The 22,025-nt window shown below is 46.6% G+C and overlaps 1 protein-coding gene across 3 annotated transcripts; it reads right to left on the bottom strand.

Annotated features, from left to right (window-relative positions):
• Window positions 1-867: 867 nt before the first annotated feature.
• Window positions 868-21,526, bottom strand: akap1b (A kinase (PRKA) anchor protein 1b). 3 transcript variants are annotated; one of them, XM_070543736.1, is made up of 12 exons: window positions 21,349-21,526; window positions 19,254-19,861; window positions 18,357-19,076; window positions 17,810-17,934; window positions 17,500-17,626; window positions 17,292-17,419; window positions 17,025-17,202; window positions 16,800-16,950; window positions 16,577-16,644; window positions 15,821-15,894; window positions 15,665-15,730; window positions 868-2,799 (listed from the first exon to the last, which is right to left on the bottom strand). In XM_070543736.1, exons 2-12 carry the CDS (start codon window positions 19,834-19,836, stop codon window positions 2,737-2,739), a joined length of 2,283 nt encoding a protein of 760 aa, XP_070399837.1. In that variant the 5' UTR covers window positions 19,837-19,861; window positions 21,349-21,526; the 3' UTR covers window positions 868-2,736. The 3 variants fall into 3 exon arrangements, with proteins under 3 accessions (XP_070399837.1, XP_054594600.2, XP_054594599.2); XM_054738625.2 differs by adding an exon at window positions 19,948-20,060 and having other exon boundaries at window positions 18,357-19,861; window positions 21,349-21,522; XM_054738624.2 differs by having other exon boundaries at window positions 18,357-19,861.
• Between the last annotated feature and the right edge of the window lie 499 nt (window positions 21,527-22,025).

The following is a 22,025-nucleotide window of genomic DNA, read 5'->3' as shown; positions in this document are numbered from 1 at the left end:
GAAGCAAAAGCCAACCACTTCCATATATCCTGGGGATGTCCTACGATAGATAACAGTACTGGGTACATATCAAAAGAATCATGAAGTTCTTGGAGTGAATATCCCTTTTCCATTTGAAGATATGTATCTGGGAAGACACAAAACAATCGTACTAAAAAGGTCGGCCGACCATAAGATTATGAGAACAGGTATCTTAGCCAGCAAAAAGGTTACAAGGAGATGGGTAAGCAGAATGATACCAGAAGTGCATGAATGGATGGAGGTGATGAGGGATAGCTATAATGTGGAAAAGCTAACCTATGCAATTAACCTGGATCTTGCAAACGTTACCTTCATTTGGAAAAGGTGGTTGCGATGCGTTGGAACAGGTTGGAATCTGGCGGGTGGCGATGGAACGGGACAGGAACTCCAGACTGTGTTACGAGGTTGTGATGGGACTTCTAAACTTGTGTGTAAAGAGAATGCATAAACAAATGAACGACTAAGTATTGCTCTAAAGAACCCACAGGGATGATAAACGCCCCATTAAAAGATTCAAAGATCAATTTTATGTTTTTTTTGTGTGTTATTGTTTATTGTTTACTCATCTCACTTGTTACTGACTGGATATCAGTGTAAATTGAATGATGACCGTTAATGTAAGACTTTTGTTTTCTCTGCTGTTCAACAATTACAAAAATATAATTGTTTCCCCACTTATCCAACTTTGAGAAATGTGCCAACAAACAGATTCTGTTTTGGGTGGAACATCCCTTAAATGTAAAATCAAACATGTACACTAAAGAAAAGCTCTGGTTTGCGCTGGCAAGAATAAAACTGGTGACTCAAACGTCTCATCACTTCCAACTCCAGTAAAAACACAGAAAGTACCAGAACCACTTCCAATAACTTTTATTTTTCACTTATATTTCTGTACAACTCAAACCTAATGTGTGTCTAGCAAAATCAAATCTGTACACTTCATTTAAATGCTTTTGGGCACAGCTGCTTAACGCCCACCAGAGTCTAGTTATACTCAACACTTACAGCCTTAGCTTGGAAACAGTAAGGAGAAGGCAGGATGACTCGGAACAAACTAAACAAAAAATAGCGTTCCCTTTATATCTTCTTTCCTCTCATTGTTATACAAACATACAGTCATGTATTTACAAAATGGACAAAAGCCTGGATAACTCTTACGGTGTAATAAATGAACTGCTAGATGAAAACAATTATATTCACTCTAGGATTATAGAGAATAAAAAAATAAATAATCAAACAAAAGCAAGACAAGATGAGGTGAAACAGAAAAAAGGGAAGTCAAAAATCCAAAAGGGCTGGTCTGGATAGTCCGGCACCAACCTGTGTGACTCAGCCTGAGCCACGCGTCCCGTTTCCCTTCATCAGCAGCACAGGTTGTCCCCGGGGTGTTTTTAGTGTTGTTTCACAACATCCAACTGTCCCTGCCCTCCTCCCCTTCATTAGCCTACATTAAGCTGCCTCATTGTTAAAATGGTTGGATTTCAGTCTCGTGGGATGAGAAGGATTAAAAGAGAAAGTTCTAGTATCTCATTATTCAGGTGATTAGTGCAAACGAGAGGACCGCGGAGAACAGGAAGAGTGGGCTAACGTCACAGAACTGATGCTCTCGCTGCTGTGATGAAGGAGCTAAAATGTCTCGTTTTAGTCAAACGTGTTACTTCATTTGACTCCCAGTTAACGCACCAGTCGTCCATTACTGGTAACGGGCATCGGTCCCCGTACCGGTGATAAAACAGACCGGACATTCCAGAGCTAAACATTTCACCAAGCCAAGCTGATCTTCCAGGAAGGCCTTGCTCTCGTAGCTCACCACAAGTGGTGAAAAGAGGCGTTTGCCAAACATTAACACAGTGAGTTTAGTTCAACACGTCCTGTTAGCTTTATACCAACAAGAAGCACCACTTCATGTAGCGTTTCCTCCTGCTACTTTTAAAAATGGCCTCTTCCTCCTCCAGCACTCAGACGTACCAGTTTGGTTTCTACTGGACGTTCTGTTAAACCAGAGGACGTGGACCGCACGAGGAGCACAAGCTGTTGAAAATACCGTACAAGCGGCTCGAGTTCCTCCCCTAGAGCGGTTTAAATGCACCCAAACGGAGTTTAAAGCCACTACAGTGTCTGCGTGTCGTCACTGAGAGGAGGATTAACACCTCCAGACGGTCTTCAGATTTGATGACACAAAGAGTACGACTGAGAACAACCTGCTGCAGGCTGATGGTGACCTCTGACCCCGCCAAGAAAACCACCCTAAACGAGATGAAGAGCTTGCTCAGTGCTAACGGTTAGTGTGAAGCAGCAGATCCGTTAGAAACCGTTTAGTCCAGGGTCACAGGCGGCTGTAATAATCACCCTCTCATTTTCTCCTCAAATTGCCCGTTTACTTGGAATAGAGCGATGTCGGCTCCCTTCATGACCTACAGCGTGCGAAGACCGAGTCAGGTCTGAAACAGAACATGGGTTTGAAAAAACAAAACAGATTTTGTCTCCTTTCCTTCACCGTGGTAGACAAGAGCAGAGTCAGTGCTGCTCTCTTGTAAATTATGACTGAAAATAAAGTTTATTTAACTTCAAAAGAATGGAGCATGATGGGGGCCGAGTCTCAGGCCCAGTGGTGTGTCTTATGGAGATGGATTCATCTTATCCATGGACTCCAGACCACAGAAGTAGAAAAGGAAGAAGGTGGGAGGTGTCTGAAGCTCAGATGACATCAAGAAGTTAAAATCCATCCACCCAAACAGCCTGGTTCCTCTCCGCCAGCGTGCGATTCACCGAAACTACCTGGAAGTACAAGACAGGAAGTAAAACCCGACTGTCTAAACCCGATCACACATTAAAGCTCTGAATAAATCTGCTGTGGTCTAGCAGAAATTAATGCCTTGTGAGTTTTGTAGCTCTGGGGTTCCCGTGTCGGGGGTAGAAGTTGGTCAGAAGAGTGGCGAGCTAAAAGCTTTACCCTCCTCCTTGTCCTCCAGCAAATTCGTTAGAAATTAATACCGATTTTCTCTGAACTAGAAGAGACTGGCTTTTTCCTTTCCTCATTCATTTCATTTCTGTAGCCGACGCAGGCGACGGGGTTGAAGACATTTTTCTTGTTCAACCTGCACGGGTGATCATTTTTCAAATAGAACCAGCACGACCTTTGTGAACGAGACCTGAAGCACTAGGAGTCCCATCGTCTGGTAAACTGTATGATTTCAACAGAAATACATCAGACTAAATTATTTTCAGCAGTAAACACTTCTAAACTTTAAAGATAAATAAATAAATCATTCGGTTCTTACAGCAAATTTACAGAACAAGCTAGGTTTTGATGGTCTTCCCTGAGACACGTCTACCCGACCTGAAACCTGCAATGCTGGATGAAACGAAACAGCACTAAACACCAGTCTCTGTTTTCTAGGTCCAAACGTCTTGTGTCGGGAACGTCAAATGGTGTTTTTATTTTTTTTGGGGACTCTGGTAGTTTGTCCTGAAGTTGAAGTGGAAGCAGCCGGCTGTTTCTTCTGATATTGTTGAGTGGAGAACCTCTCACACCGGTGGTGCTCTGTTGCTGATTACGTGGGTGTCTAATGAGGGGAGGACCAAGGGAGGTGTGGTGGTTAGGCCAGATTGACAACCGGATGGCCCAATAGTTGCCTTCGGTCTAAAATGTGTTCTTGGCAAAGGTTTTTAGACAAATGCGAGATAACCAATTTGTAAAATTTATTTATTTATTTTTTTTAATTTTCTCCACAAAATATTTATAGCATGTAAGAACGTTGTTCAAACGGCCAGATTGTGCCATTTTAAATCTTTGAGAGCAAAGTTTGGCACAATATATGGTAAAATATTACCGTTGACCCTATTAATGTCATTTATCCTAAACAAGAGTTACTTTTGTCAGCCTGAATTTATACCCAGAAATGAATCGATTGTTTTAACGAAGCTCCACCCACACCCGGTCTGACAAAACCAAGCCCCCATAACTCTGGTCTGGATATGAAGCAAAACAGGAAGTGACAAAAATTGCAGTTCCACGCTCATCCACTAGGGGCTGGTGTCAGAAGCGAGCAAATCCTCATTGACTCCCATGTTAAAAATACCAATTTCCCAGCAGAAATAAACATGTTTACAGCCTGGTACCAGAACATGTTTTTGGTTTAAATGATCTAGTTTACACTCATGACAACTCTGAGGGGGGTGAATGTTTTTCTCACTCTTCTGTTTAAGTGTATTAACTCATTCACTGCCAATGATGACTAAAGTAGTCATTTGCATTTTTTTACTGTGTGGGCGTCGGAACAAGCCCTCGCACCGTGACAACAAACATCTCAGCTCTAATGGGCTCGACACACGGGAGGAGACAAACGACCGCGATCAACGAAATTTGTCGCTGTCGCTTTTATTACCTGACACACGGGAGGCGACCCGCGGCAGCGGCCAGCGGCAAAGTCGTCTCCACGTTCTGTCCCTTGGCGAAATCGAAACTTCTGTTGTTTTGATTGGCTGTGTCCGGTTGGAGGGAATTAAGGTTATTTAAGCGGTTCAGAGTTAATAAAGCGGTAGATATGATGTTTCACAAGGTGCTGCTAGAGTTATGTGAAATCTTACTTCTGATTTTACTATAAAACATAATAATAATCAACTTCTCCTCCATGTTTGCTCGGAGGTGTACGGAGCATCCTGTCCGCTCATTGGTCAGTGAATGAAACCTCCGTTGATTGGTCCTCGTCCGAGCGACAGCGATGAAAAGTTGAAAATGTTTCAACTTTCTGGGATCGCTTCGCTGGGTCGCCTGTGCACGACACGTGCACGAGCGCAACATTTCACACGCACGTTTTTCACGTTTCGCTTAGTAGGAGGGAGACCCGCGATTATCGCTTTGTCGTGCATGTCTCATGGAAAATGAATGGAGGAGAGGCGATGTCGCCTCCCGTGTGTCGAGCCCATAAAGCCGATCTTCATCCGCATAGGCCACACGTCACATGATCAGGAAGCAGAACATCCATGTGTTAGGAGATGGTTTTGGGCCACTGCTATAAAAAAAAAGTGAGGCGCGAACTGGAAGAGCTTCTGCCGATCATAATTTAACAATGGATTATGAAAGAACAGATAACGCACGAAACACGCAGATTCTTCCTGATGTAAGAGGTGAGTCTCCTCATTGTTTTGGTAGTTTTGGCGTCGATATCATCCTAGCGTGCAACATTCTGTGACTCTTAAAAAAACAGTAAAAACGGGCAGAAATGCTGGCAGCGAAGGGCTTTACCGATCAGGAAACGGCTGGCAGAGAATGAGTTAAGAGCCTAAAATTCTGAATTAATGAGCATCAGACCCACGTGACCGCAGAGCTAGCTCCAGGGTAAGGCCTCAGCCTGAGCCTCGCCTTAAAACTGTTCTGCGATTTTTAGTCTCTCAACTTAGACCATTAGTTGTAGTGTCTGTGCGTTCTTTTTGGATATTTTTTGTGCAATAGTTGGACAAAATGACTTGCTGTGGCATTAATTGCACTAATAGAGCGTCCAAGGAGTCTCTACTTCATTTTTTTCGGTAAGTAAAATTATATTTATGTATTTTAGGTCACTGCTGAGCTGAGCTTAGATGTTAACATGTACTGTTTAACCATGAAATGTAAATGTAATAGGGTAAAACCCAGTGCATTTAACATAATGCTGCACTTTAGAAAATGGGTTGAAATATAACATGTTGGTGGAGCTGGGTTCCCACTATCGGTATGGTCCCCTCCCCTCAGCTGCAGCTCGGTGCATCTCTGACCGCAGCGGCGCCTGTCTGCTGAGCTGCTTTTTTTTCCCTCCCCCAATTTATCCTCATGTAATTCCCTTTTCATCTATCAAGGTAGCGCGACTCGTGTTGCGAAGGACCACAGTCACTAATTCTTGTCATGTGTCTTGCCCATGTATGTCTAATCTCTGAATTACGTGTACTGAAACTCTAATTTCCCTCTGGGATTAATAAAGTTTTGATTGATTGATTGATTGAGCGGCTGCTAGCTTGTGGAGCTCTCGGGAGACCTGTGTTCCACCCGGTTTTACCCAGCGGTCAGCCCGGCGTATCTCTGACTCAGAAGCTCTGGTGTTCTGCACAGTTAACTTCGGTTGTAGCTAGCTTGTTACTACCTTTGTTAGCGTAGCTCCCACCTCCGCATTAGCTTGTAGCTGCATTGCTTCAGTTCGACGAGTGTCGTCAGTTGATCCCAGCCTTACAGCCCCACCCTCAGTTCCACCTCTTTTCCCTTTTATGGAATTATCTGGGCTTGACGGAACCTGTGACACGGTCAAAATGGCGGTGGTGGCCACCTCCCATTTTGGTACAAAACTTATAATTGGAGCCTATGAACACGAATTGTCCAGTATATATGTCGATGGACAAAACGCGCCTACAACAGTGTCATAGGCAAGGCTTGCTAAAATATTGGCCTTGATAGTCCAGCAGTAGAAGCCACTGTCTTATGTCTCGTTTTGCCATGTACTGACATGGGTTTGACTCTTGCGGTTGGCACTAATTCATTATTCCAGCTGAAGCAGATTTGATTTATTTATACTTTTTTGTTTTATTGCTTATTTTCTGCAAAATATTTTGTCGCTCCAAAGATCTTCGAATTTGGTCATTTCCAAGCAGCATTTTAGTTGATTTACTCTGCTCAACCCACATGGACTCACACTGGTGAAATAAACCATAAAATTTCACTTCTTATATTTTTAACTGTTTACCAATAAAGTGTTTAAAAAAAACTCTGGAAAGTATAGCTAAAAAAGAAGAAAAAGTTAGTGCCACAACCAGGAGGCGAATCTGGGCAAAACTACATTCCGGCACTCTGGACTACCTATCACACATAACCTGAGCTGACGGTTACGTGTGTCTTTGTAGAGAGGACATATGGTTTGTACAGTGGTGTTTTGTCCGCAATGCAGAAGTCATTTTTCAGAATATCCTGGCCTGGCAGGTTGAGAGGGCGGAGCCACAAACAAATACAAACAGGCTCACAACAGCATTGTGACATCATACTGTACCAGCTAATGTCATTGTGTACCTCTTAGCCAATAGCGATGGCAGATTCAAATTCAAATGTAGTGCAGTTTTTACCTGACAGTTATGTCTATATTTATGTATTTAGCAGACGTTTTTGTCCAAAGCGACTTACAAGTGATAATCGGCATGTTGCCCTTGAGGCTAACAACAACAACAACAACAACTTGACATCAGTCATGGAGAGGAGGGAACAAGGAGTGGACAGTAGAGAGGGGGGACGGGTGCAGGGAGGGTGCTAGTTTAGAAGATGATCTCTGAAGAGCAGGGTCTTCAGGAGTTTCTTGAAAATTGAAAAGGAAGCCCCTGTTCTGGTAGTGCTTGGAAGGTCATTCCACATTTGTGGAACGATGCATGAGAAGAGTCTGGATTGTCCTGAGCGTGGTGTAGGCACTGCTAGCCGACCATCCTGTGATGACCGGAGCGGCCGGGACGAGACGTAAGCCTTTGCAAGAGGATTCAGGTAGATGGGAGCCGTACCATCTCGGACTTTGTATGCTAGTGTTAGCTATTTGAATTTGATGTGTGCTGCTAGGGTGCAACTGAGAGGATCTAGCTGGTCTAGTGGCTAAAGGGCACAAGTTAAGACAAGAGCAGAGTGTGGAGCAGAGTGACTCGGTGGCTTCATTCACTTCATAAACAGAGAATGTGCTGGGAGATGGAAGAGTGGAGGCAACAAGAGAGGAGAAGTCGTTGGGTGCCAGACTGCAGAGGTTGCGGCGGAAGGAGACCACTGGGGAGGAAGCAGTGGACCTCCCTTGTAGAGTCATGCTGAAATGGCTGAAGTAATGATCGGAAAGGTGCAGCGGTGTGACAGAGATTGTGTCTATGGCACAGTTTCTGGTGAAAATGAGGCCAAGTGCTTTTCCAGCTTTGTGAGTTGGAGGACGTTGTACTAGTTTTAAATCAAATGATGACATTAGAGACAGGAAGCCTGATGAGCTGGGATTGTCCAGGTGAATATTCATGTCTCCAAGGACCACTGTGGGAGTCGTGCTCAGGAATGGAGGAGAGCAGGGTGTCGAGTTCATCAAGAAAGTCTCGGAGTTGACCTGGTTGGCGATGACAACCAAAAAGAATTTTTTTGGTACAGTTACCTGGATGGCATGGTATTCAAAGGAGTTGTATTTAGTGATGGGTAGCAACTGACAGTATATCCATTTGTTGGAAAGTAACACGCCCGTTCCACCACCTCGGCCAGATGCATGAGAAGTGTGGGAGAAAGTGTGGTTAATTGAGAGGGCGGATGGGGTAGCATTGTCACATGGTTGGATCCAGGTCTCGGTGAGAGCCAGTGCATCGAGTGACAGGTGGTTTGCATATGCGGTAATGAAGTCTGCTTTGTTTACAGCTGATTGGCAGTTCCAAAGTCCCATAGACAGGTGGGTGTCTTCGGGGGGAGTTGGTTTTAGCGAGCGGAGGTTTTGAAGGTTGCGAAAGCGGTTTGCTGAGTGACCTTCCTCTGAAGCCAGTGTTCACAGGTAAAGGATAATGGTACATTTTGCAAGGTGTCGATGGAGCAGCGTCTGGGTCGAGTTTGTTTGCTCTGTGTACCTGCTCTGTAGACACGCGCAGGTAGACACGTATGTCTTTAACCCGGAGTGTCTTCACACCGGAGGGGCTGAGACACAAGGGCTGATGCTTCAGTTATGCCACCAAACTTATGCTGTGCTGCTAGTTGGAAACAGGTGTTCATGCAGCAGCTGATTGCAATGTTTGAGACCTAGATCACCTGATGAGTGTATTCAGGGAGGGGAGAACCAGCTCGCTCACAGCCCCTGACAGTTTTAGGCAGAATATTTAGATTTTAACTAAGATGTGGTTAAGTGCCAAATTATTGAGTGTGCAATGTACACGTGTCTACAACACAATTGCACACTCATTTATAAAGTTTATCAGCTAAATAAAGTTGATTTGGGGGTGACTTGCCCCAAAATTCCACTTTCTCTGCTCCGCCCCGCCCTCCGCTGCCGCTTGCTTCCGAACTCAAAATTATACTGCTACCCGCGCTACAACAGCTCCGCTCCGGTGCGGAGACCTGAGGTGCGCTAACAGGCATGCGAAGGATTCTTGAGATCTTGCGATACAGTCCGAGCAATAAACGCGGAAGTTAGATCCAAACACCCGTTGTGTGGGAGAAGCATCGGCATGAACTGTTTAATCTGCCCATCATGTGTGTTGAGAGATCAGCAGTGTTTGGATCAACAAAGGGTGACTACTATGATAGTAGAAACTGTATTTATGGCTTATTTTTGTGCATTTAAACTGCAGCCGCCATTGATAGTTGTTAAAAGTTGTTAAACCTGTGCATATGAAACAAAAAATGCTTTTTGTTTATCGATTTATTGTGAAAAACGGAAGTTGTGCTTGCTCCTTTTCCTGTTGGGCGGTTGTGATTTCTGTCCATTGACTGCGGAGGTGCTCCGCCATCCGGCAAAAATAGAATCGATCCTATTTTTGCCGGATGACGGAACGGCGGGCGGCGCCGCATGGCCACAGTAGTGGAACAGCTCTGATTGACTACAACGGGACCGTTTTTTGCTGCGGAGTTCGTGCCGGAGCGGAGCGGAGATAGAGGAATTTTGGGGTTGCTCTTTCAATGCTAATTTGTTTTCTAAATTTTCTATTACAACATAAAAAATTTTTTTGATTAACAAAAAGGGCTCTTGTATAATTATTTAAAAAATAGCTGATGTTCAACTCACTTCTTCCGGCTCTTGGAAAGTACAGACGCTTTTTTCCTCCTCTCCTCCCTACCTTATCCCAAGGCTGTTTGTCTGTCTTTGGGTGTACGGCGCTTCTGCATTTTTTCTGGAAAACTGGAAACTGAAATTACTAAAACGTACCTGTTCAGTTGGTCTCTCAACGCGATTGACAAAATTGTTTCAACGATGAGAACGGGAGACGGGGCTCCCGGGAGCCCCTCTGGCACAGAGCCAGTTGGGCATACCATGGACTCCTGGAAACAGTGGAACCTGATCTGTCTGTCCCAACTGTCTGTAGAGGATTCTGAAGACGTCTGGATATTCATGGTGTTGGTGACAGGTTTCCTGCTTTACCGGAAAATTAACGAGCTGTCGAGGAATATTGGCTCTTTCCCGGAGCTCAGGGATGGATTACACCGCGCTGTGAATGCACACTCATAATTGTCGAGATGAGTCGTAAGCTTGGAACTTTGGCCGAGATTCATGCATTGGCAGATGGATGCGATCAAGGAGCGAGTGGACGAATCAGCACGGATTGGGATAGATTAATTTACGCCATTATTAGATTCAGAGAGGTTGAGGACTAACAGAACTTTAAGACAGAGAGGAAATTATCTCTGTCTGGCCCCAAAACAATTTCTTATCTGAATCTGGTGCCCTTGAGCCTGTGACGCTGAAATAACCCCCCCCAGAAGAAATGTGGAATGCTGCCGTTGCCATGGCAACTCTGTCTCCCTATCCCAGCCTGGGCGGGACTGCGAGCTGTGAAGGCAGCTGAATCGTTCCAGGAGTCACTGTGCTCTCTAACCCAACGACCTCCCACCCCTGTCCAAACGGAGGTGACGAGCGCTGCTCATCGCGGCTGCATTCACTGACGTGTGGAGAGTAACTCTGGAGTGTCTTTTTTTTCCTCCACCTGACTCTATCCTCGTGAAACCCGCTGATCTCTATTAAGCACATATGTCAGAGTCAAGGCCCGCGGACCAGATGCGGCCCGCGGAGCATTTTTATGTGGCCCGCGAGATAAATATCAAAAATATATTAAAACTGGCCCGCTGGCCGATTTTACCGCAAAGACTTCAACTCCCATGATGCTTTGCGGCGTCAGCGCAGAGCCGACGCGCCCCCTCCTTTGTGTTTTTTCCAGCGCCTGCTGCCGGTGTGCAGCTCCGCTGTCTCGGACAACCTACACTCCTCTCACTCAGCGCCGAGTTCACTCAGCTGTTTTCTGACGTTGAAGCCCAGAAACGGAGATTCTAGCCGCTCAGTAACGTGTTCACGACTGAAAGAGAAAGTTTTCCTACTAACGTCCAGACAGAGCTGATATAACTCCAGCGAGCAGCGACACGCTCAAACCAGCACGACTCTGTGGTTGTGTTTCCTCCCCGACACACAACAACGTGGTCAAGCTGCTCAGACATGTTCATCAGCACAAACCTATGTGAGCACCTGTTGTCATCTAATGTTGTCATTATTATGATGAAGATGAACAAAACAACAGGAGTCTCCTCCTCAGCTCAGATCAACCCCATGATGCAGGTATCTGGCTGGAACAGGTGAGCATCACAGTAAACCAGTGGAGCAAACTGAGCTTTAAATATGTTGGTTTTTGCTCTTTTTCTGCTCCAAAACATGAAAGTTAACAGGTGAGATGTTGCATTTTCATTTAAGATAAAATGATATTTTATTTTGTTGTTGGCCCGTGAGAAAAGATTTAACCTACAGTAAACAGGAAGTGGAAAGGCTGCAGATAGATGAATAGAATAGAAAATCCCTTTATTGTTCCTCAGTGGGGAAAGCTAGACGTCACAGCAGCGATGACGCGTATTACAGGAGAAAAAAGGAGAATAAAAATAAGAAAAATGAATAAACAAAAAAACATAAATCCTGAATAGATTTAAAAATGCTGATTATACCACAAGTAATGAATACCACTGATGCCTTTTATTTAAAACGGACTTGCTCGTGTGTCATTTGGTTATTCCACATTCAGTGTTAATGCAGAAATACCGTAAATCCTCTAATACAGGCCGGTATTCAATTAAAGGCCGGGTCTCCAATTTTGGCCGGTGTCAGAGTCAGCGGAGGTAAATAATAGCCGGTCTCTTATTGTGGCCGGATGAAATGTGGTAACAAGCAAGTACAAGCGTCCCAGCGGCAGGGTTATAGTCCCTAAATCAACCAGCAGGGGGCAGTAGGGGTTCACGCAGACATTTATTAGGCTTTTTCTTCAAGCTTTATAACGCTTCAGACACGATCCTCTATCACGCTCCTACCACACAGAGTCACGGTGTCAGTTAACCATGCTAATTCAACCCGCTCCACAGAACACACATCACCTTCCCTGTGGCTTACATAACACTCACACAACACGCAAATCAGCACATAGGAACTAGCAGAACGATAGGAAACACATATAACACAATACCCAGAATGCACCTGGCTTACAACCCCAGCCAGGTCATTACACTATCAAGTTCAAAGAGAACGTGCTGATTATGCTGCAGAACACTCTGGAGAGCAGCAGTAGGGGGTGTATGAACTACAGTAATCCCTCGTTTATCGCGGTAGATGCGTTCCAGACCTGGCCGCGATAGGTGAAAATCCGCGAAGTAGGGACTCCCAGCATGCCCCTCGCGGGGATTCCCTCCACGTCGCATCTACGTCACAAACCGCGGCTATAAACGGAAGTCGCCTTTACAGCTCAGTCATCGTTTCTTCAGATTCATGATCAGAGTTTCCAACCTACCGATCAATCCAACGAACTATCAGCTCATAGTAAGTTATCTTACTTACTTCTGGAAAGCCCGGCATTTCCGTGTCACTTCGTTGACGCTCGAACGCTCGGGGGTTTCCTAGAGCAGCCGGCGTTTCACCGACGCTCTCACTTCCGCGTCTGTGAAACCACGCTCCCTATTGAATTATCGTATGATCACATTCTCTGTGATCAGCAATGCGCTGTGCCAGACCGTAGGTACTGACACGCGATCGTTCATGTCGGTTCAATTCCTTTAATGTTTTCTGTCTTTTATTTGCGCCTGATGCGTTTCGCTGCTGTGGAGCGGGGCGCTGCGCGCATCAACTTGTCCTCCAACGCACTGATCACTGATGCGGCCACCAAACAGCGAGCGCTCCGCTGTTTTTGCGGTCGGTAGATATTTTAGAACTGCAGTTCAAAGGTAACTCATGAGGTGAATATATATGAACCCAGGCAGCAGTTTTTCTTTAGGATTGAGAGGAGATGCAGGAAGATAATAAACAGACAGGACAGAAAAATAGTCAAATAAAAACAAGTTAGTTTTTGTACCTGCTGGTTGCAACAAACAGACACCACTGAAGGTCATCAGAAGTGAGGAACAGAAAATGAAATAATTATTTTAATGTTTAGAGCAGCAGGAACTCCGAGAGGCTGCAGGCGCATCAGTGAGTTTGCGGCTGCTGCGCAGGGGGAGGGGGGAGAGGGCTGAAGCAGAAACTACCGTTGTTAAAAGAAATGTGTTTAACTTTGAAAATGTGGGCACAATTTTAATTGTCAAAAACTCCAGCAAACCATTAGTTCATTTTGCTCAAATAGAAATAGAGGCCTGCCTCTAATACTGGCCCTCCTTCCAATAAAGGCCTGGAGCTTGATGAGCTTGAGTCAAATACAGGCCCGGGCCTGTATTAGAGGATTTACGGTATGTTTGTTTCCACATTTAAAGGTTCTAAATTGCTTATATGTTGATAAAGAAAATGTGCAAATTTGCCGTCACTTTTTCAAAAATATGAAGTTTGGCCCTCGACTCCGTCCCAGAGTTTCATTTCGGCCCCGTGTGAGTTTGACACCCCTGTTATTAAGGTAGCGAGACTCAGGGTTGCGAATGACCACAGTCACCAATTCTTGTCATGTGTCTTTGCCTGTACGTATGTCTGATCTCTGAATTGTGTGTACTGAAACTCTAATTTCCCTCTGGGATTAATAAAGTATCTTTGAATTGAATTGAATTAACTGCCAGACATTTCCTGATCAGAAAACTCCTTCGCTGCCAGCGTTTTCAGTTTATTCAGGGTAACTGCAGGTTTAAGGGAGCCGAATTTAAGACTTTTTAAGACCTTTTTTAAGGCCACTTTGACCAAATTTAAGCTATTTTTTTAAATTAAATTTAAGTTATAATTTCCAGCTATTGCCTGGAACCGGTGGAAACGTGGGATTAGCCATCCAGTTACCATTAAACTTGCCCTTCCCCATGGCGCAAGCTCCCACTAGCTTAACCAGCTAATGTGCTCATCTAAAAATAGTCCCCTTTCACAACCAACTGAATGTGTACGGTTCCGCTTACGCCAACATCATACACAAAAAATGCTGAAGACTAACTAGAAATTCTTGTTCATTGGGTCTTTGTAATTTAAGACCTTTGGAAACTGGATTTAAGGATTATTTGTCATTTTTAAGGATTTTCAAGGCCTTAAATTTAGAAAAGCAAATTTAAGACTTTTTAAGACTTTTTAAGGACCCGCGGATACCCTGATATTGAAGAGTCGCAGAACGTTGCACGGTATGACGATGTCAACGCCAACACTACCAAAACAAGAGTAGACTCACCTCTTAGATCAGGACGAACCCGCGCGTTTTGAGCGTTATCTGTTATTTTATAATACGTTGTCAAATTGTGATCGGCAGAAGCTTTTCCGGTTTGCACCTCACTTTTTTTTTTACAGCAGCGGCCCAAAACTATCTCCTACCTAACACGTGGATTTTCTGCTTCCTGATCACGTGACGTGTGACGTATGCAGATGGAGATCAGCTTTGGAGCTGGGATGTTAGATCTCACTGTGCGGGGGCTCGTTCTGACGCCCACACAGTAAAATAAATAAATAAATAAATAAAAAGGCACATGATGACTTCAGTCGTCAATGGCAGTTAATGAGTTAATACAGCAAAAGCTTGATGCATTTTCAAACATCAAATCTCATTAAAAATTGTGTATTATGGGATTTTGCTTGAAAACACTGCTTTTCTAATTCTATGGTATTTTATTTAGTAACTCACAAGTTGACCCGAGGTTTAAATGTTGCGTTTTTCCATTTTACCAAGAATCTGGATCGTGGTTTATAGACTGGCATGTTAATCTTTATTTGGTTAGGATTGATGCCAGAGTAGAAACACCAACCTCACACAGGTGGCATGTTGCCAAGGACTGTGCAAGTGAAGCCAGAAACACTTCATCCCCCCTCCTCCTCCTGAATTTGTACCCCCACCACTTAGGGAACCACCGTATTAACACCTCCAAGTACAAGATGCCATACGTCACTGAAATGAACATTGCCACCTTCCTCTTTGCCTCCATTCGAACCCTTTTTTACGTTTTCTTTTTGACGTTCACCATTAAACTCTCCACCACTCTCAAGCCTCTAGCTCACCCACAAGCACATCAACGTCAGTCTCTGTGAAATGGTGTTTTTAGGCCTTGCAGTCACCGTGATTACCTGTGAAAGCTGCCACTTACCTGGCTTACTCGTATGCAGAACACTCATAAGTGGGTGTGCGGAGGGTGGGGTGTGATCAAAAATCACCTGAGCACACTTCTAGGACAGGTGTGATTTATAAAGCAGGAATTGTGTGCAGCTGTGCGTAAGCAGAGTTTTATGAATCAGAACATTTGTTTGTATAAATAAGCTTTTGTGTCGAGCTTAAGTAGATTTTTAGTGAGGACTCTACACGGCTTCATAAATGAGACCCATATGGTTCTTAGAGCTCGTAGAGACAAGGGAGAGAAAAGTATTTTAACATGTGTTCTTAGTGATCAGACGGGTTTTTAGAGTATGCATGACCACGAACGAAAACCTTTTTACGACATCCAGAGGAACTTGATCCCCTCGCCTGCACAGCTCTCTTACAGTCCACACACAGAGAGTAAATGCAAACGTCATACCTCATCTCCCACCATGTTCCACAGATGAACCAGTGGTAGGCCCGTGTTGTTGTCGTAGTTTGAGACCTTTATAGGAAGCAGGGAGGAAACAGACATTAGACTTTAGCTGGTGGTGGTTCTCTGAAGAGAGAGCTGCAGGGTTGAAGGTAGCCTCACCTGTGCAAGTAAAGCCACGCCTCTGGTCATTTCCTCCAGCGTCGACGTGGCTTCTGCTGAGAAACGATCCTCTCCTGATGAATGACACATCAGTGTGTATGAAACCAGCACCGGAGGTGAACTCAAAACCAAAGATCTGCTCTTAAACACGGCGCTAGAGGCCGACCGATATGTTCAAACTTTCTGTATCGGCCATCAGCCGAAAGTATTTCTAAAAGCTGCGAAAAATATATATATAAAAAAAAATCAGGCACCTCTGTGACCAACTACTGCCACTACTAGACTACAGAAAGGACCCGAACAGCTCCTTTATGTTGTGAGTTTGTTTGACAGCGTTTCCCGTACGGAGCTGAAACTCCAGCACAACGCCTCCAAAGATCAGCAGACGTTTCTTTAAGAGTGTGTGTGGTCAGGGTGGGCGGTACCAACCCTCAAACCTGCTGGCGGACGCCAGAGGTGAGGGATGCTGACAAGCTGTCTTTATGGCCAGAGGGCCGACTGAGGCTGCTGACAGGTTAGGGGTCGCAGTGGAACAAAGCCGGGCCTGGGACAAGTTTCAAGGTGATTCTGGTGCAAATCCGATATCTGAGGAAGTTTATGGTGTTTACGGCGGTGATGGCGTGCTGCTGACCTTGCCTGGGAAGGGCGAATGAGTGGGCGGGGCCCTTTGATTTAACAAACAATAAAATAAATGTCTCCGACTCTGACAGCCAGAAGATCTCTCTAAACTCAGCACGTAACAAAACAAAGCTGTACCTGGAAGAGGGACGATGTTGTCGAGCAGAACTTCTGCACCTTGAAATGGCAGAGTTACAAAATCTGACCTGCAGAGAAAGCATCGTGTTATTTGCTGATGTGTATGAAACAGATGACAAGTAGGCTAGAAGCACAACAAGTGAATGTGCAGAGTTATCAGATGAAGCTGCAGCACCAGGAGCCCAAAGGCTAGACGCCCACAGGTCAGCTGGAGGGCGCTTGCCTGATCTGTCGGAGCGAGTCGGTCTTTACTCGGTCGTAGCCTCCGTAATCAACATATCTGATCTCCACCTCATCGCTGTCTTTATAGAAGGTGATGACCTGAGCTCTCCACCAGGCTCCGTCCACTGCTGGAGCTGCGCAGATAACACCAACTGGAAGAGAAGGAGGAGAACTTCCGACACAGATCTCACCACCGTAGAGAAGACGTTCCAAAGAAAAGTTCTACCTTCAGCAGGCGAGGGCAGGGCGGGGGTACCCGGCTGGGAGTAACACAGGAACATCTGCTGATCCAGACTTCTTAGGGCGTGGTAGGTGGGGTGGGTGTGTTGCTGGACGAAGACGTGACCAGCTGACACGATGTTCACCACAACCACCTCGACGGTCACTCCACTGGGAAGCAGGAGCTGAAAAACATGGAGGTCAAACAGCAAAGCGTCAGAAGCCTGCGCTCAGCACGAGGACTCAGCTGTGTAGCGGAGAAGCTCCTTCTCACCCAGGAGGTCATGGGAAGTGAAGGCAGAGAGAGTGAGGGTGGTGGGGGTGCGTACAGATTGGTCAGGTCCAGGTCCTTAAACTTCTTGCCAATCAGTGCCAGAGCTTTATCAACCTGCTGCTGCACACCTGGCGACAGATCAGGCAGCGTTAGAAACCACCTCCGAGAGGAACCTTTCCTACAAACGGGCGCCTTGCAGCAGACTCACCCTCTATGTGGCAGATCTGGAACTCCTGTGTGTAAGGCAGAGTGGAGATGTAGATCTTTGCTCCAGAGTTCTGCTTCAGGAAGCTCACGTATCTCCCCTGCTTCCCGATCAGCCGCCCTACAAGATGCTGACACGGCAAGAAATGCTCATGAGAACCGTCCTCAACCACTTTGGACCATGAGAGGAAAATCCAGCGACACCAGTTTTACTCCTCTGACATCCACAAAGAAAACGTAGAGCAGCAGAAGCAGGTTTGGTTTCTCTGCCGGCGGCGTCTCCGTTACAGACACGCGGGGGCGGGGTCACTCACCTTTGGCACCTCAATCTCCCAGATAACGAGTTCAGAGTTTGATGAGGCAGCGTTGTTGCCCTGGCCCTCACAGGCTCCCATAGTGCAGCCGCTGTCCACCGAGTCCATACTGTTCACATCAGAACCTGGACACATCACATCCAATATTTTACCTTCACCAGTAACAATCTACACTTTGTTATGACATGGTAACGTTTCTGAAGCCCCGTGTGTCCAACAGCTGCTTCAGTCCACCTCGACCCTTTCTCCAGCTACTAGTCACCTCCAGCAAAGAGAAGGTTTCACAACCACGTCCGCCACCGCCTGAGGGGCGTCGGGTTATGAAGCCCCAGCTAAAGCCCGATGAGACGGAAAAGGAAACCGGCTGCAAAACCCTCTGAAGTTATGGGTCAGACAAGATCAGAAGCTTCTAGATCAGAACCTGGGCCCATAGTCGCCCGATTAACACATTCAGTACGATCACTTCCAGAGCAGACCCACGTCTTTAGCACATTAAAGCAGGCTGCTAGGACACACACCCTCACCGTTAGCATAGGACGAGCCTCACCTCCAGACTGATCGGTGTCCACCTCACATGTCCCATGAGCCCCGTTTCTTGAGCCAATCCCGTTAAGTCTCTTTAGGACACCTGCAGCATCCACAGAGCTCTCCTCTGGGGCTGCTGGGCCGGCCTCCACCAACGACAGCGGCTGCACGGCTTCCAACGACAAGTCTGTAACTTGAAGGACGTCCGTTTGGTTTTCCAACACGCCGCTCTGCAGCTCCTCCAGGCTAACGCCGTCCTCAGAGTGGCAGGTGCTGCAGGCAGAGTCTTCGGTCAGGACGGTCCCCTCGTCGCCTCTACGTTTCACGTTTAGACCTGGAGAGGCCTGATGCGGCGGCGGCGGCGGCCACGAGACATTTGTTTTACAAACCCCGTTGCTGGCCTCAGCAGCTGCCCGTGCTGGAGTCATGGAGCCACCATTTGGCACTCCCTGGACATCTGCTGCCTCTCGGCACTCAGGGCCTCCCTGCACAAGGCTTCTCGGGTGACAACCGTGCTGCTGTGTTCCTGCGACCGGCTCCTCTAGAGAGCAAAGCTGTCCTCTGACCGCGGGTGAGCTGCCACCGGGTGACACCTTGGTGACACCGAGCACTTCCTGGGTGGCTGCTGAGATGACCTCAGTGATGAGTCCAGCTGCCAGGAGCTCCAGATTCGGCTCTTCTTGAGTGCTGCTCTTGATACGGATGTCCTCTGAGGTCACCAGCATGCTGGTGGGATCCTGGACTGTGAAGGTGAGAGAAGTGGGTGTACTGGTTAGTATCAGTTTGTGTACATCCGCTGACAGACACGTCTCCAGAGAGTCTGCCTCTGATGGGAGGACCCTTGGTGTTTTGGCTAGGGTAAGTGCACAAACAATCTCATCTTGAGTGTTAACAGAGCTCTGATGCATAGCAACTTCACCCTCTGGCTCTGGTCTTTCTGCACCAGAGAGGCGTGTCACAGAGGACGAACGGGTGACTTTGGTAGCACGGTGAGACGTGATGGCGTCCTCGCTCGAGGCCCCCGGAGCCACCTCTGAATGAAACTCCCCGTCTGAAACTATTAAGAAGTCCCTTCCAGGGGGTTTCAACGAACTTCCTGTCACATCTTCCTCATGTGATGGCGAAGTGGGACCTGTGGGTGTAAAGATGTCCTCTGCTATTAGTCTGCCACTCAGTGGGTCAGGATCATCAGAACTTTGAACCAGGGAATGTGCTGCTTCAACATCCTGGGTGTGGATGGGAGAAAGTATTTCATGTGGTGTTCTCTGGTGGTTTAGACTCGGAGGTCCGTAGAAGTCCACTTCACGTGGAGGTGTGGCAGTCCCGTTTTCATCCACGCCGTTTCTACCCTCCAGGTGAGATGTGTCCGCGCTCGGGGGCCCCTCTGAACTTTCATCGCTGATTAGACGCTCTTTCTTACGCGAGGCGTACCACCACCAGCCGATGAGTGCGAGTACACCGGGCAGCGTGTAGGGAACCACGGAGCGGAACCTCAGCAGCATGTTCTCAAGAGATCAGGGGGCACACCTGAAATTAAAAACAGGGACAGATGAGCAGAGAAAGGCGTCACAAAGACTTTCTGGTAACAGAAACCACCTAGGTGGCAAACCTACAGCCAGGTCAGCAAACAGGTCTCCCCGGCGACCCGAGGGACTCGCTGGAGCTCCGTAGCAGAGTCTTAATGCTCAGACATCTGACAGACTAGCCCACATCGTCGGTCTGACTGCTGCTCGTAGAGAAGTGACATTAGCTGATTTTTACATCAGTTATTTCAGGATAAAATCGACTTTAACTGTCTTCCTGACCAACTTTGACTAAACTTTAGCTTCAGAAACTAAAGTACTTCTTGTTTGGAGTATCCCACACCACTCACCTGGGACAGCAGCGTTCACTCTAAGGTGTTAGAAAACATGCAACACGTGTCTGCTGGATTGTGAACTTGGCTAGGAACGTGCACAGCCCTAACACACACCATTACACCCTGAACCCAAGTGAAAGTGACGCACGCTGGTCTTGGACGTCTGCATGACCCTGGGTGGTTCTCACCCGACTGTGGCACAGAGAACCGTTAAGGTCATCGTGCGTGCGTGTGCGTGTGTGTGTGTGTGGAAACACGTCCCTGCCAGGTCCTTTCCTGCGGACTGACACGCAGACTCGCTCTCAGAAGCCACCTCTGTAGGTGCCTTCCTCTCACGTAGGACACAGCCTACATGTATGAGACTCCCAGCAGCGACTTAGCTTCACGGCTAGCTGACGCTAAAGAACAGTCCGTCTGTTTGAACATAATCCTGCTGGCCTCGGGTCGTCTTACTAGATTGACGGAAAACGTGAAGTTTTCAGGAATTTTAGGGACAGCTCGTTAATCCCACCGGGACAGCTGGCTCGTTCACTCACCAGAGGATAAGTTGTATGAAATCTGTCCTCGCGCTTTACTTAATAACGTCAGGCCCTACTAACGAGAGGATCTACGTGACACACGTTGACTAAATATTGGACATTTTTGTTTTGCTTTACCAACTGAGAGCCGGGCTAGGCCGCAGCGGCGCCGTGGAGGACACGTGTGTTGGGTCGAAGCGGGTTAAAGGACGTTCTGCTGCGAGCGGGCCTCAGCCCTGCTGCTAGCTTACTGACCTGCGATGCTAACACCGCAGCCAACGGCGCTGACTGGCCGACAGCCGACACTTCTACTGGGATATAAAAGCTCTGGTGTGCTTGTTACGGTGATCGTTCGCATCCGTGCCCGCTGAGGACACGTACATGCGGCTGCTTGAATGACACCACAGGGGCAGACCTGGCTGCACAGCCCAAAACTGGGCAAAAGTGCTCGTTCAATGACACGATGGCATTGAACGAGCACTTACTTTCAGTGCACACACCTGATACATCCTAAGCGTGCCCAGAAATGTCAATGGTGTGTATTTAGTCGGAGATGAAAGGCTGTCTGCTTAGAGAACGCCAAAAGTCGGTGGCACAAGGGTGCATGCTAGTCTGGGAGATCGCGCTGTTTCATTTACCTTCTTCTGCGCCGCCACGACGACTTCGAGCCAGGAAGGAAAAGCTTTTCAACAAAAGTCCTGTACAAAGTCAAACTCCTCTCTCCACGTGCTGATCGACCCACGCAGGTCTATAAAAACACACAACTACTACTTCTTCATCCTCTTCTTCTTTTAGGTTTTTAACTTAACTCAAAGGTGCGGTGTCGCCCCTGGTGGGCAGAAGTGGGACTTTTTTTAAACAAAGCAACATAAAATAGAAGAAGAAGAAAATATAATTTCTATAGCGCCTCTCAAGATAAAAAATCACGAGGCGCTTCACAAAAACACACAAAAAATGTAAAAGTATAAAAAAGCATTTAGAAAATGTTTAAAAATATATTTAAAATGAGCAAAAATAGGTAATTGGGATTTAAAAGAAAAAATGTTAAGAAAGAGAGAGAGTGAACAGGAAGGAGGGAAACCAGTGGATCCTGAGGAAGGTGGAATAGGTGGAGAGAGCAGAATAAAGAGAGAGGTGAGGAAGGTCATACAAAAGCCAGCTTGAACAAGTGAGTCTTCAGCTGCTTTTTAAAGGAGACCACTGAGTCCACTGATCTCAGGCTCAGGGGGAGAGAGGTCCAGAGTCTGGGGGCCAAAGCAGCAGATGATCTGTCACCTTTGACCTTTAGCCTGGTGCTGCACAACCAGTAGGCTTT

This window comes from Nothobranchius furzeri, chromosome 13 (assembly GCF_043380555.1).
Source record: "Nothobranchius furzeri strain GRZ-AD chromosome 13, NfurGRZ-RIMD1, whole genome shotgun sequence".
Taxonomy (NCBI): Eukaryota; Metazoa; Chordata; class Actinopteri; order Cyprinodontiformes; family Nothobranchiidae; genus Nothobranchius; species Nothobranchius furzeri.
The sequence above is the reverse complement of the archived record's forward strand: the minus strand, read 5'-3'. Positions and strand labels throughout refer to the sequence as shown.